The sequence below is a fragment of the Lissotriton helveticus genome, chromosome 2_1 (assembly GCF_964261635.1).
Source record: "Lissotriton helveticus chromosome 2_1, aLisHel1.1, whole genome shotgun sequence".
Lineage (NCBI taxonomy): Eukaryota > Metazoa > Chordata > Amphibia > Caudata > Salamandridae > Lissotriton > Lissotriton helveticus.
Genome location: NC_136059.1, coordinates 767,239,028 through 767,257,610, shown reverse-complemented (window position 1 = coordinate 767,257,610; position 18,583 = coordinate 767,239,028). Strand labels below are relative to the sequence as shown.

The following is an 18,583-nucleotide window of genomic DNA, read 5'->3' as shown; positions in this document are numbered from 1 at the left end:
TTTGCTCCAGGAGACCCACCTTCTAGGCAAGCGGTGTATGGCTTTACACCGGGGAGGATACAAACTGGTGGCTCATGCCGGTTTTACCTCTGGTTCAAGGGGGGTTGGGATATTGGTTAAAAACTCCTTTCCGTTCACCATACAAGGGACCTGGTCTGATAATCGAGGCAGATACGTGGGCATATCAGGGCTTTGGGAAGGGAAAGTTGGTTACGTTCCTCTCCATATATGTTCCCCCGGCTTTGCAATCCGATACCTTTCACGATTTGGGCAGGGTGTTCTTATCGTTGCCCGCTGGTATCATCGTCCTGGGGGGGGATTTCAATTCAGTGTCTGATGGTGAGCTTGAAAGAAACCCCGCTAGTGTGTTGTTGCCCTCCCGTAGGTGGCTATCAGACTTTCTCTCTACTACTGGCATGGTTGATGGGTGGAGACTGCGGCACCCTGGCGCAATGGAGTATACACATGTGTCCGCGGCGCATCGCTCTTTCTCTAGAATAGACTACGTGTTGGTGCCTGCGTCGCAAGCGATGTTTGTCCGGGAGGTGCGTCACCTTGCAAGAGGAATATCAGATAACTCACCGATCTGGCTTCAACTTACACTTGGGCAGAGTAGTGTTGCTAAGATAGCTCCAATTAGAGCCTGGAGATTGAGAGACCCTACCATGAAAAAGGAGTTGGTTCGTGCAACGGACCGCTATTTTAATGAGAATTCAGGGACGGTCGACTCTGGTTGTTCCCTCTGGGAGGCCTATAAGACAGTCATCAGGGGGGAGGCGCTCTCCCTTATCTCTGGGCAGAAGAAGAGGAGCAGGGCGGAAATTGATAGGATTGAGGCGGAGCTTGTGGCATTGGAGAGGGAAGTTGCGACACATGGAGAGCCGGGGGCGGTCTACCGCCTGGCCCTTCTTCGGGATGAGTACAAGCGCTTGGCACGTGATAAGGCGAAGGAACAACACGCCGCCACGCAAAGTAGAATTTATGAACACGGTGACAAGGCGGGGAAAATGATTGCGTGGCTAGAAAAGGGAGACTGGGGGTCGCGACTGGTGCCCGAGCTGCAAACAGCGGGCTCGGGCGTCACGTCTGACCCTAGACCATTGTGGATGAATTTGCTCGGTATTATGAAGAGGTTTATGCTTCGACAGGCCTTTATACCGTGGAGGAGAACGCAGAGGTTATCAGAGATATTCCAATGCCCACGCTGTCCGTTGAACATAGAGAGTTTTTAGATTCCGCGATTACTAATGACGAGGTCGCGATGGCTATCCGGGGGGTTCACTACGGGAAGGCCTCGGGCCCGAATGGTATTCCAATAGAATTGTATAAACTGCATGCGGACCGTCTTGCTCCCTTTTTAAAAGATATGTGTATATAGAGAGCAGAGAGGCTGGCGTATTACCCTATGACCAACGTATAGCTAATATCATTGGGATTTATAAAGATGGCAAGCCTAGATTGGAGTGCTCCTCTTACCGGCCGATCTCTCTCCTTAATGCGGAACCCAAGGTACTGGCCAAGTTGCTTGCTAACCGCTTGGTGAAAGTAGTCTCGGGATTGGTACACCCAGATCAATCCGGGTTTATGCCGCGCCGTAATACTGCCCTTAACCTTCGTAGACTCCATGGAGTGGTGGCCTCCGCTTCCCACATTCACAAACCGGCGGTACTTTTGTCTTTAGACGCCACTATGGCGTTTGACAGGGAGGAATGGTTTTACTTGTTTGCAGTGCTGGAGAAGCTTGGGTTTGGTCCAGAGTTCATACGCTGGATCCGTCTCATATACACCGCTCCGTTGGCTCGAGTGGTGGTGAATAATCACAAGTCCCACGATTTTCAGCTGGGGAGGGGCACCCGTCAGGGTTGTCCCCTTCGCCGCTTTTGTTTGCCCTTGCCCTCGAGCCGCTCGCGGCTTGGGTGCGATGGGACAGATCGATTAAGGGTCTGCGATGGACCCTGGAGTGGGAAGATAAAATCTCGCTATATGCGGACGACATACTCCTGTATCTGACTTCCCCCCCGGCAGTCCCTTATAGTTTTAATGGATATTTTGGCAATCTACGGTAGGTACTCCGGCTTCGCTATTAACTGGGCGAAGTCGGTTCTCTTTGTGTTGAGCGGCGATCCCCCTAGAGTCCCCGCTAATTGTCCGGTAAAAATCGAACTGGTTAGCTTTCGCTACCTTGGCATACACATTTCGAAAGATCCCAGGGTGCGTTTTGATGCCAATATGTGTCCCCCCTTTGTCCAGACTCCGTCGTGATATTACTAAATGGAGTGAGTTGCCACTCACCTTGCTTGGTCGGGCGGTTTTATTCAAGATGATGGCTCTTCCACGGTTTTTGTACGTCCTGCAGAACTCCTTTGATCCCGTCCCTCAGTCCTATTTTAAAGAAATAGTCATTACAGCGCCGGCTTCTCTGGACCGGGAAGCTGCGGATCGCACTATCCAAACTGATGTTACCCTGGTATGATGGTGGGATCGGACTTCCTAATGTCAGGAAATATTATTGGGCCTCCCAGTTGTGGGAGGAATTTTCCTTGCACCTGAATAGGGCCTGTCTCCCTTGCACAATGCTGTCTCCACCCCCTGTGGTCATTCTGCACCAGTGAGGACAGATCTGGTTTGGACTGGGCTCAGAGACCCTTGCGCAAAGAGAACAAAGACAAAATGGGGTATAAGTAGTAGATCTTATGCAGAACTTTAGATCCCTTCTGGACTCAAGAGGAACCTTTGACAAAGAGAAGAACTGAAGAGCTGTGAGGAGGAGTACTGCCCCTTTGCTGTGTGGGGTTAGCCTGCAGTTGCTGTTTCTGCCAAGTAAAGGACAAAGACTGGAACGTTGCTGTGAACCTACTTGAAGAAAAATCTCCAAAGACCTGTGTGCTGGCCTCCTGTTCTGAAGTCTTAGGGACACAAAGACGTCACCCCCAACTCCCCTGCACTCTGCTGCTGAGAGTTCTGACCCTCCAGGAGGTGCCTATTGCAGTTCTTGGCCTCTGGAGGTTGTTCCTCCTGTTGCGAGGTGGAAAAAACCTGAAGATCTGAGAAAGTTGAAGCATCGCCCTTCTTGCTGCTGTTTTTCCCAACACAGCACCATCATGCAAGAAGAATCTCCATGCACCCCCGCTGCAGAGATGACGCAGCGCCTGTCATGGCTGAAGAAACCAGCACCGCTTGCTGCCACCCCATTGATTGCCAACGCATCCCGTATTTCCACGCATTGCACCTGTGCAGCAAGTTTTCCCACTACATCACCCACAGACCAGAACCATATTGGAGTCGGCTCATCACTTCTCCTTACAGTCTGGATTCGACACATCACTTCTCCTGCGTGCAGCAGAACTGTTGTATCCCCTCCCCTAGGACCCAGGAACTGAATCATCCCTTTGTTTCTCAACGCTTCCCTTCTCTGCGGCTGTTTGGCCTTGTGATTTTGACGCATCGATAGGTACTTTGTGTAGAATTACGCAGCCATAGTTTTCTATGGAAGAAAACACCACTGGGTACGGGCTCCCAAGCAGCAAGGCCAAGCCACTGCCTCATGTAATATAATATCAAAACGCCAATGCTGCCATTAACACTTAACCATCAATTGGCACAACTCACTTTTGACTAAAACATAAAGTGAGAGGGTCCGATTTTCTTGAATGAATCTGAATTTTTTATTCACTTTTACTTCATGTGATTATTTGATCATCTTTTTTGCAAAACATTTTATCAAGTTCAAAAACAACATGTACCATACAATATTTAGAAAACATTCTATATATTAAAACACTCCCCTCTTCCTCATTCACCCAACCACTCATATGTGAATCACTTACATCCACTCTCATACACTCAGCAGTAACACAAAATATTTACAATTAATCAAAGCATAATAATGCACTGTATTTCAAATGCTGCCATAGATATGTGCTTGATGCATATTTTTAGTTCTTTTTACAGAATCTTGTGTCTTGAATAGTATTCTTATGGCATAACAAACACCAGGTCTACGCGTTTCGAACTCTTTTCAATATCGAGTTCTCATCAGGACCACACTGTGGAATGAAGAAGTGAGAGACCTTCGTTAGAAATGGGTTCTCTGCCATATTAGAAGCCACCAGGTAGCTCAACAACCGCTATTGGACATCTTACCTCATTCTTGTATCACAATTAAATGTAACATCAATATCACGACGCTGGACAACCTAAGTAACATTAAAGGACACCGCTTAGTTCAGCCTTACACAATGTACAACAGTCTAGTACAATCAACCTAACTTAGTTGATATCACCCACCACTATGTCTTGAAATATATATTCTCCCTGTAAGCAAATGATATATGAGTCAATTCTACAACCTTTAGTTTCCACAATGCATCCTAGTCTTGACCCATTTGTTATTTTTGTTTTCTTACCTATTGAGATTGTTCTATTCTTTTGGATTGTGGAATCTTTTAGTTTAGGGGATGTCTCAATATTGTCCCTGTAAAAGTAATCAAAAACCATGTGTATTACGGTGTGTTCACCCAGAGCTCTTGTGAGTGACGGTGCTAGTCGGCGTTTGTTTACCTTGTTTGAAGGACGCCATTGTAGGGAGCCGACTTGAAAACCTGAAATAACAAAACGTTACGTGTTTTTCAGGTCAGTGATGTAGCGCACGAAGCGTTTCTGTCTTCGTTATAAACAATCTACGTTCAGATCCGCGGTGTGGGTAATTACCTTAGTCTTGTGGTTTCATTACAAAATGCCGGCTCCTGGGGATCTGTTGGTACGCTATCCGTCGTACTGCCGAATGCGCCTGCGTTGCATCGGTATATCCTGGTTCCGGGAAGCGCAGGATCTGGGGACAAAGAATAGTCCTGTTGTAACCTTTTTTCCTCGTTCCAAAGAGGGGAAATGAAGCAACCTACTTCAGGGATAATTTAACTGTTTTCTCATCACTTGAACACTAAAATCTTGACTCCTGACAGGTGTACATTTGTGGTGTTAACACTGTATTACTGTGTGTTTTGAGTACAAATACTTTACACATTGCCTTTGGGATAAGCCTGTCTGCTCGTGCCAAGTTACCCAGAGAGTGAGCAGGAGTTATCTAAAGTGTGTATCCCCCTTATCCTGGCTAGTAGCAAGGGTCCCTATTTGGATAAAGATACCTATTTCTGCCAACTGTAGACCTCCATTTCTAACCATGTAAGTGTGAGCTCTTTCTCGCCTCTTCCTGCCCAGGAAGGCTGTCAGAATGCAGAAGTCCTCTGTCACACCCACCCTTCCTGTGTTCGTGGCTGTCTAGAGGGAATGCACAAAGTCTAGCTGTCACCCAGCTCAGACGTGTATTGGAGACAGGCTGCAGGCAAACAGAGCAAAGTTAAGAACAGAGACATGTCCATTTTCTAAAAGTTGCATTTTGTCAAATCCAACTTTACCATTAAAGAAGATGTATCCTTACCATTCCTAAGATGTGAAACATGATTTAGGTACTCCTTTCTAATCAGGAATTACAGATTAAATGTATTTTAAAGGAATTCCCAATGCTAAATGCACACATACTTTACACATTGCCTCCAAGTTAAGCCTGACTGCTCTGTGCCACGCTACCAGAGAGTTGAGCACCGTTTTCTTTAGGGTTGGCGTGTTCGTCAACTTGACCAGGATTGTAGTTGCTACTTGAGAAGGGCTCACACTCTAGTGAACTAACAGTCCATTTTGTTTTACTCTTTGCAGAGCCCAAACTGCTTTGGGGGTATATTCACCTGTGGGACATGTTAGATGTGTCAAGTAAGAGTTGTAGTGCAAAAAGACACTAATGCAGTTTCTTTCCCTATATAATCAAGTCATTATCAGAGTATTGGATTTTTGGAGTGCAGAACTGGTGGGAATGGGCATGACTGACACATCGAAGCTGGGGGTCACCCTTTGGTACCCAAGCTGAAGGACCTACTTCCTTCAGTGAATTTCATAAGTACGGAAGATAGTCCAACTTTGTTATACGTGTTTATAGAGGCAGGAGAGAGATAGACATCAGGGGGGGGAGAGATCAGACATTGATTACAGTCCATAGACAATGTCTCCAAAGCAGTGGTTCTGTTCTTGTTCAGTGATCGAATCATGTCTTTTCCTGGTACTTCTGGACTAGGTAACGTGTATCCAAACTGATGCATCATCTTTAAGGAATAAATGCAACTGCCATTTTCACCTGCCATGTTCAGATAGAACTGTTGGTTTACTTGGTAGGCTGCTCTCTTGTAATCAATATTCAGAAGTTTCCAAGTCTGAAGCATCTTTGGTCCAAGCTGGTAGGCTTACCTGATCCTAAAGACTAAAATCCTTTTCTAAATATTCTTCCTTGAAAAGTAATTGCACAATGTTCTCTTCTTGAGGCAAATTGCTTGGTTTTGAAAGCATGCACTTGTTTTTAGGTTGCAGCTTACCAGACAACACAGCTGTCTGGTTTGCTAACTACCTCTTGTGGGCATTCTGAACGCTTCCATGGTAATATATTTAGCCCATTGCTGACCATTGGCTTTGTGTTGTTGTTTTATTTTTGTAACTCACAATTGCTTGCTTTCTATTTGCTGCCTTTATTTGCTGTATGCTGTCCCGCTTGAGTTTGACCATCTGGTAGAGAATACCTTGTTTATTGTATCCTCAATCTTGTTCTTATCTTGTAACATTTGCTGCACATTGGAAGACAGAGTTCAAATGTAAGGCACTGTCTCCCAAGAAGCCTGGTGTTAACTTTTCTTTCTCTGACTTCAAAGTGAGAGAATTTACATGACAATCTTGCTGTGAAACAGAAAGGCTTTTTTCTAGCACACAACAAAAATGAGCATATATGAGCACAAATACATCAGAATTATTAAAGTAATTTTTTTTGGTAATTTCTGAAGTGTGCAAATATTTGTGATCAAAACACATCAATGCACTAGGTGATAACATTTCCACACATTATAGTTTGTGCGCAATATAACTGCAGGTCTGTGCAAATGGTAATTTCAATTGAAAATATGTTGTCTGTAATTTCATTGCCCAACCACATTATGCATACTCTACTTATACCAATCCACTTCACTCCACTCTATGTACCCTCCACTTCATTCTGTTACGCTCCACTCAACTCCATGCCTCTCCACTCCACTCTATACCACTCCCTCAAGATTACTTCAGTCTAGTCTACCCCACTCCACTTAACTACAATCTACCCCATTCCACTACAGTCTACCCCACCCTGCTAGTCTACTCCATCCCAGCCTACCAGAATCCAGCTCACTCCACTCCACCCTACCCCAATCTACCCTATTCAACTCTACTCCACTCCAATCCACCTCACTCCACTCCAATCTAATCCACTACAATCTATTGCATACCACTCCACCCCAATCCACCCCACTACAATCTTCCGCAATCCAGCCCACTCCACCCCAGTCTAACCCACTCCACACTACTCAGTCTACCCAACTACACTCCAGTCTACACTATTCCACCTCAGTCTACCCTACTCAAATCTACCCCACTCCGCCCCACTCAATCACAATCTACACCACTCCAATCTACCACAAACTACCCCACTTCAGTCTACCACATTCTAACCCACTCCAGTCTACCCGACTCCACTCTACCCTACTGCAATCTACCCCATCTGCTCTACTCGACTCCACGCCACTCTGCAACAAACTTTCTCACTCCATTCTAGTCTACCCTGGCTACCCACACCACCCAATCTAACCCACTCCAATCTACCCCACTGTAGCTTACTAAAGCCCCCACTTAACTTCAATCTATTCTGCTTTACCCCACTCAATCAACCCCACTCCACTCAGTCTAACCCACTCTACCCACTCCACTATACCGCAGTCTGCTCCATTCCACTCCAATCTACCCCAATCTACTCCAATTCACTCCAGCCTGCCCCACTCACCCCACTCCACTCTACACCACTCCACCACAGTTTACCGGACTACACTCCAATCTACTGGACTCCACCCTGATCTACTCCATTCTACACCAGTCCAGTTTACCACCATAACTTACACCTCTTCACTCCAATCTCCTAATAACTCTATCCCACTCTATCCCACTCCACTCCAATCTACCCCGCTCCACCCCACTCTACCCCACTCTACCCTATTCCAATCCAGGCTAACCCACATTCAAATCTACCCAATCCACCCCAGTGCAATCCACCCCACCTCTGCTTACCCCACTCCAGTCTACCCCACCCCACTCCAATGTACCCACCCCACTCCAATGTAACCACCCAGTGCACCCCACTCCACTAAACCCAACTCCAATCTATTCCACTACAATCTACCCACTCCATTCCAATCTACCACACTTCAATCTACCCCACTATACTCTACCTCACCCTAATCTACCTGACTCCACTCCAGCCTGAACCAATCCACTCCATTTTTCTCAACTCCAATCTAATCTACTCCACACCACTCTAATCTCTCCTAATCAACCTTGCTCTACTTCAGTTTACCCCACTTCAATCTACCCCACCCAAATCTTCCACAGTTCACCCCAATCTACCCCACTCCAATCTACTCCCCCAAACTCCAACCCACCCCACTCTTCTCCAACCCACCCCACTCTTCTCAAATCCACCCCACTCCAAACCACCCCACTCCAATATACCCCATTCTGCTCCACGCAAATGTACCACAATCTACCCCAGCTTCATTCTAACCCAAGCTACCCCGCTCCACTCTACCCTTATCTGATTCGTTCCACTCTACCCTAATGTACCCCGCTCCACTCTATCCCAGTCTATCCATTTCACTCTACCCCAGTCTGTCCCACTCTGCCCCATTAACTTTAGCCATGCTAAACAGCAGCCACACTGGTGTACAACATGACTGAAGCATTTTGACAACGCCAATAGCTCTCTCATAGGCAAGGCCTGTTGGCATTGTCAATGTTTGTTTTTTGTTTTTTAGGGATCTTGAAATAATGTGTATGGTAGATCTCATTAAAAATAAGACACCCAGTGACATACATGAGTACTTTCTAGTATGTTGTTAAAAACACTGCAGTGGCGAAGTAATCTATAAATCTGGGAAGGGAAAACGGTAAAATTGATGTACAATAATAGTGAGTACTCTTAGTCTTACATAGGCTTCTAGTAAATCCGTGAATTTTCTCAAAAGCCAAATGCATGATCAATAAAACCACCATCCTTTAACCTGTATGCCAAAAAAAAGCTGGACTGTGCAGCATGTATCTAGCCCCCTTCCCCCCCAATCTGGGTGGACTACCTGTTTCCATTATTGTAATAGCTAAATATTCTCCAGTATTTGGGGTGTCTTTCATAGATTCACATGCCTGAATCATTCCCCGTTGTCGGAGTGGGAGTCCCACGGTATATAAAAAAGCAATAATATGCCTGTAATAACCAAACAACCTTGGTAATAACCAACCAGGAAGTAAAGTAGCCCTAGCTACAGGAGCAAAAAGCTCCCACACTCATGACTATCCTAGTCATTATGTTAGACCAAACTGCAGCCAATCAGGCGACAGCACCCACCAGAATGTTCTCCCCAGAGGCTCAGGCTCTCAGATTTTCTACCGCACGTCGTGTGAAGGGATTCTCCCTGAGCTCTGCTAAGTTTCTTCTTACTTTGGTTGGTTTTCTAACCTTCAAAGGATGTCTACTTCTAAATCCCTTTTTAGGGCTTGTGATTCCTGTGGTAAGCTAAGGCTGTTCAAGGAGGACCCTCACAAAAAATGTATATACTGTCTGTATCCGGATCATGAGGCGAAGGAATGTAAAATCTGCAGAACCTTCCCTCAAAAGACCCTCAGGGACAGAGAGGGTCGTCTGCTCCTGTGGCTTCAGAGGATAAAGGACAAGGATAACCCTCTTTCAGAGGTAGAGAGCATTGCCTCAGGGTCTTCTGTCTCCTCAAGGAAGAGAAAAACTGAGGCTGAGTTGGCTTCTCCTAGGGCTAAAACATTGAAGAAGGCCCAATCCTCTCAGGATTCTAGTTTGCCTACTACCTCCAAGAAGGTGTCTCCACCTGTGACATCTGCGCCCTCCGGAAAATCTGGAAAATCTACAGTTTCCAAAGCACCTGCTCCTAAGGTTTCACTTCAGTTTACACCTCTGGCCAGGACAGACTCAAGAGCAGCCTCATCGTCGCCATCTCTTCATGTGGCCACTTCTTCCACTTCAACGGTGACTTTCTCCTCACCAAGATCATCTATGGTGATGGCTTCAGCCTCCTCACCGGCGACGTTGGTTCACGTACAAGTTAGACCCATTTCGTCGACGAAGATAGTCCCATCGATCGTCGACGCTCCACCGTCGACGGGAGGCCTGAAGGTACCGTCGACGAGTTCTTCGACGTCGACTCAGTCGTCGACGAATTTATTGCCGTCGACGAAGAAGACCTTACCGTCGACGAAGTTACCGTCGACGACACCATCGACGACGAAGTTACCTTCGACGACGCCCTCGTCGACGAAGTTACCGTCGACGACATCCTCGTCGACAAAGTTACCGTCGACGAAGAAGGTAATGAATCCGTCGACGACCTCCTCGTCGACGAAGCAGACAATGCCGTCGACACCGTCGACGAAGAAGAAAACAACCTCGTCGACGAGTTCGTCGTCGATGAAGCCACTACCGTCGACGGGCGCACCGTCGACGACTGATCGAACAACGCAAGGGGAATCAAGCTTGTCATCAGCATCGGTGACTCCATCGACGCCCCCACTATCAACCTGTATGGCAATGCAAGTGTGGTCGGCAGGAGCATCCACAATACCTTTGCCATCACCGGCGACCACTGCTTCGCTCCTGCAAAAGCGTGGTTCAACCTCCACAGCTTTGTCTCCTTTAAAACTTCCAGATAAATTGTTGGATTCTGAGGAAGAAGAATCCTACGAGGATGACACTTTCCATGCGGCCAGGAGCCCTTCGGACTTGCTCATAAAAGTACAAGACCTAGATCAAGAGGAGGAAGAAAATTTCCAGGAGCACGCTAGTCGACAGACTGGGTCTACACCTGGCATGCAAATGCCTATAGATTTGTTCCAAAACCTCCAATATATGTTAAGCGATTATTATCGCAGGTTTCCACCTTCAGAATCGGGTGATTCTCATGTCTCTACGCCTAGGCCAAGACCATCTACGGCAACTTTAGGACTTCAAGAATCAAATCCTCAAGTGGCAGCTGAAGAAGCACGGTCCGCACTACCTTCTTCACCAGCACCATCCCATCAGGCAGAGGGTGACAATTTGTCGGAAGACGAACGAGAAGACGGTGAATTAGACGACAAGTCGGTATCGTCGGAGTGGGACGACTATCAGGCACAAACCCCCTCTCCAGCAGCCCCACCTACGGCGGACTCTCCACCGGTGGACATTGCTAGCTTCCATAAGATTATGGATAGAGCTACGAAAAGGTTCCTCATCTCAATTGAGGCTAAACAAGACGAATGCTTCCTATATGATTTTAAGGACTTGCCACAAAGACAAAGTTGGTCTATTCCCATCATTGACTTCATATGGAAGGAAGGTCTAAAGATAATGAAAACACCAAATTCTCTACCCGCAGTACAACCTAGGGTGGAGAAAAAATATAGAGCACCTAGTTCATCACCTGCATGCCTGATTGGTCAGGCTAAGACGGAGTCCGTAGTCACACAGGTAGCACAAAGAAGAGCCAAGAATCCATGTACACAGGTCTCTGCTCCCCCTGATAAAGACGGGAGACGTCTTGACTCGATAGGGAAGAAGGTGTCAACTATTGCGGCCACCACAGTCCGAGCCGCAAATTCACTGGCAATACTTGGAAGGTATGATAGGCAGATGTGGTCCGACATATCTCCTTTCATCGAGAAGCTTGCAGAACCGGATAGATCTGAAGCAAAGAAGGTCCTACTAGAGGGGGAGAGCGTTTCCTCTGAAATAATTGATGCTGCAGTGGACGTGGCAGCCACAGGTTTTAGACAACTGGCGGGAGCAGCTGTTCTCCGGAGGCAAGGCTGGTTGAAGGCTACTTCTTTTCGTCTGGAGGTCCAGACAAAGATCATGGACATGGCCTATGATGGAGAGTTCCTTTTTGGTCAACATGTTGACGAGGCATTACAAGCCATAAAGAAAGACACAGAGACGGCACGGTCGCTGGGCTCTCTCCAATTTCGAAAGTCTTCCTTTCGTGGTGCAAGAGGAAGAGGCAGTTTCTCGAACAGAGGAGGTTATTCACAGCAACGCTCCTACAGTAACACCCAAGGAAATCAGAGATACCAGCCATACCGTCAACAAACATATGGCCAAAGGAGAAATAATTACTCTCAACCAAGAGGGAAAACCTCTTATCGAGGAAGAGACAACAAAAGCAAGTGAGTCACATCCTGCCACCACTTTGTCCCAGCCTGAAACAAATTGGAGGAAGAATATCCCGATATTACTCAAATTGGTCCAAGATCACCACAGACAGATGGGTCCTGGATGTGGTTTCCAGAGGTCACATTCTCGAATTCGTCAAAGCCCCTCCAAATTCTCCCCCAACAGGACCACCTCCAGCTCATCTCAAGGAGCTGTTTTCCAAAATTCACTCTATGATTCGGAAAGGAGCAATAGAAAGGGTACCTCAACATCAAAAGGGAACAGGTTTTTATTCAAGATCTTTCCGGATCCGCAAGAAGTCGGGGGAATGGCGCCCCATCCTCGACCTGCGTGCCCTCAACAAGTACCTCAAGAAATTATCTTTCAGAATGTTGACACTTCAAGAAATCCTCCAGTTTCTCTCAGTAGGAGATCACATGTCAACACTCGACCTTCAGGACGCATACTTCCATGTGCCCATCTTTCCCAGACACCGGAAGTTCTTAAGGTTCAGAGTGGCTGGCAGGGACTTCCAGTTCAAGGTACTTCCCTTTGGACTACGTTCGGCCCCCAGAGTTTTCACAAAAATGTTAGCCCCGGTGGCCGCACGCCTGAGACTAGAGGGAGTTCAAATTTATCCATATTTGGACGACTGCCTTATCAAGGCCAGATCCATTGGCCTGGCAAGAGCTCACGTTCAGAGATGTCTATCACTATTCCAGAGCCTGGGTTTTTCGGTGAATTTCAAAAAGTCTCACCTAACTCCATCACAGAGGAAGTCTTTCTTGGGAGCCACGCTGGACACAAGACTCGCCCAGGTGTTCATATCTAAAGAAAGGCAAGCGAAGATTCGCAAGATGTCCTCATCACTGCTAAGAAGAAAGTGCGTTTCTGTTCGCAAGTTCAAGTCTTTCCTCGGGATGATCTCGTCCTGTATCCCTCTCACCCCCAACTGTCGCCTGCGAATGAGACCTTTGCAAGAGGAACTCAGTCGTCAGTGGGTGCAAATAACAGGCTCATTCGAGGACGTCATCAACTTAACTCCTCGGATGAGAAACTCCATCCAGTGGTGGGGGCAAGATGGCAACCTACAGGTGGGTTGCGCATTCCTGACAGAAGGACCCAGATTCATCGTTACCACGGATGCTTCTCTGGAGGGCTGGGGCGCCCATCTCCAAGGGATCACAGTCAGTGGCAAATGGAACATTCTCGCTATGAAATCCTTTCAGGCGATCTTGGAGGGCTCTACCGTGTTGATACGAACGGACAACACAACCAGCATGCATTACCTGAACAAGCAGGGGGGCACAAGATCGGCCCGGTTGTCCCGTCAGGCGCAGGAGATTTGGAATTGGGCCCTGGATCACAACATCAATCTTTCGGCAGTCCATGTCCCAGGGGTTGCCAATGTCCTAGCGGATTCACTCAGCAGGTCCGCAGGGAGCAATCACGAATGGGAACTGCATCAACCATCCCTGGATCAGATATTCTGAGAGTGGGGTCATCCCAACCTGGATTTGTTTGCAACAGCCCAGAACCGGAAATGCCAACGCTTTGCTAGCTGGATTCCCCGCAAGGACTCGTGCTGGGATGCCCTTTCGATGAATTGGTGTCGAATATTTGCATACGCTTTTCCGCCAATTCCGTTGATTGCCAAGGTCATCAGGAAGATGAGGAGTCAACCATGTCGTCTAATCCTGATTGCTCCAAGGTGGCCCCGGCAATATTGGTTCACCGAGCTTCTCCTCCTCTCGGAGTGCGAGCCAATACAACTACCTCGAATACCGTATCTCCTCACAGTTCAGGAAGGCAAAGTGTACCATCCGGACCCAGCTTCGCTGAAATTGTCAGCTTGGCTCCTCAACACAATGAATTCGCCCACTTAGACATTCCTCATAATTGTCAAGAGGTGTTGGCTAACGCCAGAGCACCATCGACCATAAAGACCTACAAACTCAAGTGGAAGCGTTTCTGTGCCTGGTGCCAGACTGTTGATCTACATCCTTTTCATGCTAGACCAGAGCAAATATTACCCTTCTTCCTGCAACTGGCTAGATCGGGTTTGGCGCATTCAACCCTGAAAGTATTTCTGGCAGCCATTTCCCGTTTCCGCCAGGACGGATCGAACTCTCTGTTTTCTTCAAGAATAATCCAGCAATTTTTCAAGGGTCTATTTCGTATCTTTCCTCCAATTCGACGGCCGCCTCCTGCTTGGCATTTGAATGTGGTACTAACCCAGCTCATGCGTCACCCCTTTGAGCCGATACATACGGTTGACCTTAAGTTTCTTACTTGGAAGGTCTCCTTGTTATTGGCTTTAACATCTACCAGAAGGGTCAGTGACATTCAGGCATTCACGTCTAAATCACCTTTTTTAGAATTTACCTCTGATTCGGTGGTACTGTGTACCAATCCCAGGTACATGCCCAAGGTCCCATCGGACTTTCATCTAAATGAGCCGGTAATCCTTAAGACATTTTTTCCAAATCCACAAACACCGGCTGAGCGAGCTTTGCACTCTTTGGACATCAAGAGGTGCCTCAAGTTTTATCTTTCAAGAACATCAACATTACGCAAGACAGATCAGTTGTTTGTGGCCTATGGCAGACTGCGCCAAGGCTGTGCAGTGTCCAAACAGACTATCGCCAGATGGGTCTCGTCAGCAATCGGACTCTGTCATCAACAGGCAGGAAGGCCCTTACAGGCCTTACCAAGAGCGCATTCTACAAGGGCAGTTTCCTCTTCCACTGCTTTGTTTGCTGGTGTGCCTCTTTTGCAAATCTGCAGAGCTGCAACGTAGTCCAACAGGCACACGTTCACGAGGCACTACTGTCTGGACTCGGCAAGTGATGCGGATGCTACGGTGGGAAGAGCAGTTCTTCGCAATCTTTTCCAATAAGGTGAGCCTCTGTTCTCCCTCCTCCTCTATGCTCTACTCTAGACGCTTTACCATGTTTTCTTTGCATTTTTATCACTATGCATGTATACTATGATACTGTTAGCGTCTATGAGCATTAGGTTATGTGTACTGCTATCTATTCTGATTCAGGCATGTGAATCTATGAAAGACACCCCAAATACTGGAGAAGAACAATAGTTACTTACCTGTAATCTGTGGTTGTCCAGTATTGGTGTCTTTCATAGATTCACATGCAACCCGCCTACCTCCCCTCAGAGGCTCCCTCAGGCAATTATGTTGGTTTCACTCCTGTGCGAGAAAGTCTGAGCCTGAGCCTCTGGGGAGAACATTCTGGTGGGTGTTGTCGCCTGATTAGGTGCAGTTTGGTCTAACATAATGACTAGGATAGTCATGAGTGTGGGAGCTTTTTGCTCCTGTAGCTAGGGCTACTTTACTTCCTGGTTGGTTATTAGCAAGGTTTTTTGGTTATTACAGGCATATTATTGCTTTTTTTTATACCCTGGGACTCCCACTCCGACGACGGGTAATGATTCAGGCATGTGAATCTATGAAAGACACCAATACTGGAGAACCACAGATTACAGGTAAGCAACTATTGTTCGTTTTTTTTTTTCTTAATACAATCGAAGACTTACCAGTTTACACTGTTCCATTGCCTTTGTGACTGTTCTGTTTCAGGTTTTCCCACTGGATAGTGGTGTTCTGAAGGCCTTTCTGATCAGGATCTTGCAGATGCTGTTCAGTTAAAATCCTACTGGCTAGCTGCCTGTCAACAACGTTTGTGAGGTGCATACACCTAAAGTTTTAAATATTGCCAAAGTATATGAAATGTGGTGCACGAAAAAATATGATTCTGATCTAGCCCGTTGCGTTGCTCTTGCCTTTGTGACAATTTCATTTATTAAACTATTTGATTTGTAAATGTTTTTTAACTTAACTTTTCAACTTGCAGCAGTTTTAAAATCTACTTTTTGACCGAGTATATTTTTCTTTTAATTCCAGATCTTTTCTAGTTTGTCTTTGAATGAACGATGCCTTTCCGCTTCTCTGGTTTGCAAATACTGGCGCGACCTCTGCTTAGATTTCCAGTTTTGGAAACAGTTGGATCTCAGCAGTCGTCAGCAGGTACGTTTATTGCCCTCAACCCCGAGGTGTTTTGCAACTCTAAATGTAAATTAAAATCTGCCCTTACACCTGCGCCGTCTGCGCGTGCGTTTTCAGCAGATATACAGTAGAATATAACTCCGTGGTCTTTCTTGGGAGCATGGACACAACTCTCGATTGAAATGAGCAGATGCATCATTTAGGCAGAAGGCTTTCGGTTAAAAAAATAATAACAAAATAAACCGAAGAAAACACATAAAATAGTAATTTAGAAACTAAGAGAAAGATTTGTACGCGCTTTTGTGCAGTATAACTGAATACAAACCGAACATTTTTGGTGTGCGTAGAACAATGACCCCGTTAGTAGTGCGAGAGTTTGTCTAGGTAATGGCAATGTGCTGTTGTGTATGCTGTTCACAGGGTTTCCTTTGATGTATCTCGGTACAGGAGTGCTTTTGCTAGGGGGTTAAAAAATGTTCACTTGGGAAGTTGCCTGGTTTCTCCTGTGATTGTGGTTGCCCATTTTCTACAGTGATTGTGGTTGCCGTGATTCTACAGCGGTTGTGGGTGGTGGACAGCAGGTGTAGTTGATTTATGAGAAAATAGTCTGGCTCCTGGTTGGATTTGGCTTAGGGCTGTGTGTCATTTTACTGTGTCTTCTTGGTGGAGTACAGTAGTATAACTGTTGTTCTCCTTTATTTCCGTCATTGGTGATTTTTAGGTCTGCCATAGAGACGTTTTTAATATTTTTCTAGCCTCGAGTAATTAAAGCTACTATACATTAAAGTACAATCATACATTTATGCATACATAGAAGGGCTTTGGGCAAGCTCTCTTCATTGATTGGTCTGTTCAGCTGGTCTCCATAAGTTTCTTCTTCCACCACAGCTTTTCACATGGACACTGCCTAAGAAAGAAGTTCTCTTCAGTTCCAGGGCTGAGTAGTAACACTTTACTTTATCAATGTTTTTTTTTCTTTCCATCGTTTGTGTTTAGGGTTCAAATCATTTTATTGATATTACAAAAACATTGCCATTTAGCATTTTCACTGACCTCTCCAAAGCTCGAGAGTTCGCTCATAGATACATTAAATTCAAGTATCGTAATAACTTGGCAAACAAATCCCACCCCACCCCCCACGCACTTCAGAAACTTACACAGTTGGTTGATAACCACAACGTCTAATAATTTGATGATTCTACTAAGGCTTTTAGTCCGTGTCAGTTAGTCTTAAGAGGCGAAGATACTTAGGGAATGTTAGTTCCCGAAAGTCTTGTGTCAACAGTGACAAGAAGAGACGCCATAGATCTCACCCTCCCAAGGAAGCCCCTTGATTGTTCAGTGTGTGAAATCTTTTCCATGCCTAGGATGTGCCATAACTTTTGAAGCCATCCCGTGTGTGTGGGACTCTAGAAAGTACCACGTGTATTAAAATATTCTGGATAGCTATTACCCGGCGCTAAACAATCTGCCTCCCACACCTCCACTTGAGCGGAAACGCCAAAGGGTTCGCTAGCCCCAGGAGTGCATAAGCTGGGAACCTGGGCAGTCGAGTGTTGAGGTGTGGATCTATTTCATCGAGTATCTGTGACCAGTGTGCCAGTAGTTTCGGGCAGTCCCACAGCAGATGAACCAGGGTCCGCTGTGCCCTGCACCCCCTCCAGCATTCCCCGGTCCGTGATGGATCGACCTTGTGTAAGCGCGTGGGGCATAGTACCAGTAAATCACTACCTTAGTGAGTGTTCATTAGCTCTGTTGTGTGATTTGGTAAATAGGTCCAAATTGTGGTCAATGCTTTTAGAGATGGGGATAGATCCTTCCCTGATCACATTCATGGCCTCTTTGCACTAGGAGCTATTTGCTACGGTAAGGGTTACAAAGGAGGGGAGGTGCACGGACACTTTTAGGTCGGAGAAAGGGGTCCGCCAAGGGTGCATCCTGGCCCCCCTCCTTTTCACCATTTATATAAATGGGTTGGGAAAACATCTAGAGGAGGGGGTGACAGACGTTCCGTGTGTGGGAGGACTGCAGGTTCCGGCCCTCCTATACGCGGACGATGCTGTACTGATTGCACGCACCGGTATCGGTCTACAGACACTATTGGATCGTTTTGGTTCCTTTATGGAAAACCTTGACTTGAGAGTAAACGTGAAAAAATCTCATTCCATGATAGTGGGTAAACAGAGAGGAAAGCTTAGATCTAAAATCTTCACCTGTAAGGGCGAGGTGGTTTC

At 46.5% G+C, this 18,583-nt stretch overlaps 1 protein-coding gene across 1 annotated transcript in view; it reads left to right on the top strand.

Annotated features, from left to right (window-relative positions):
- Positions 1-18,583, top strand: part of FBXL17 (F-box and leucine rich repeat protein 17) — a 2,072,621-nt gene that overhangs the window by 71,286 nt on the left and 1,982,752 nt on the right. Inside the window, exon 2 of the mRNA XM_078675463.1 lies at positions 16,248-16,370. Coding sequence (XP_078531589.1) covers positions 16,248-16,370 — 123 coding nt within the window. The remainder of the gene's footprint in view (positions 1-16,247; positions 16,371-18,583) is intronic.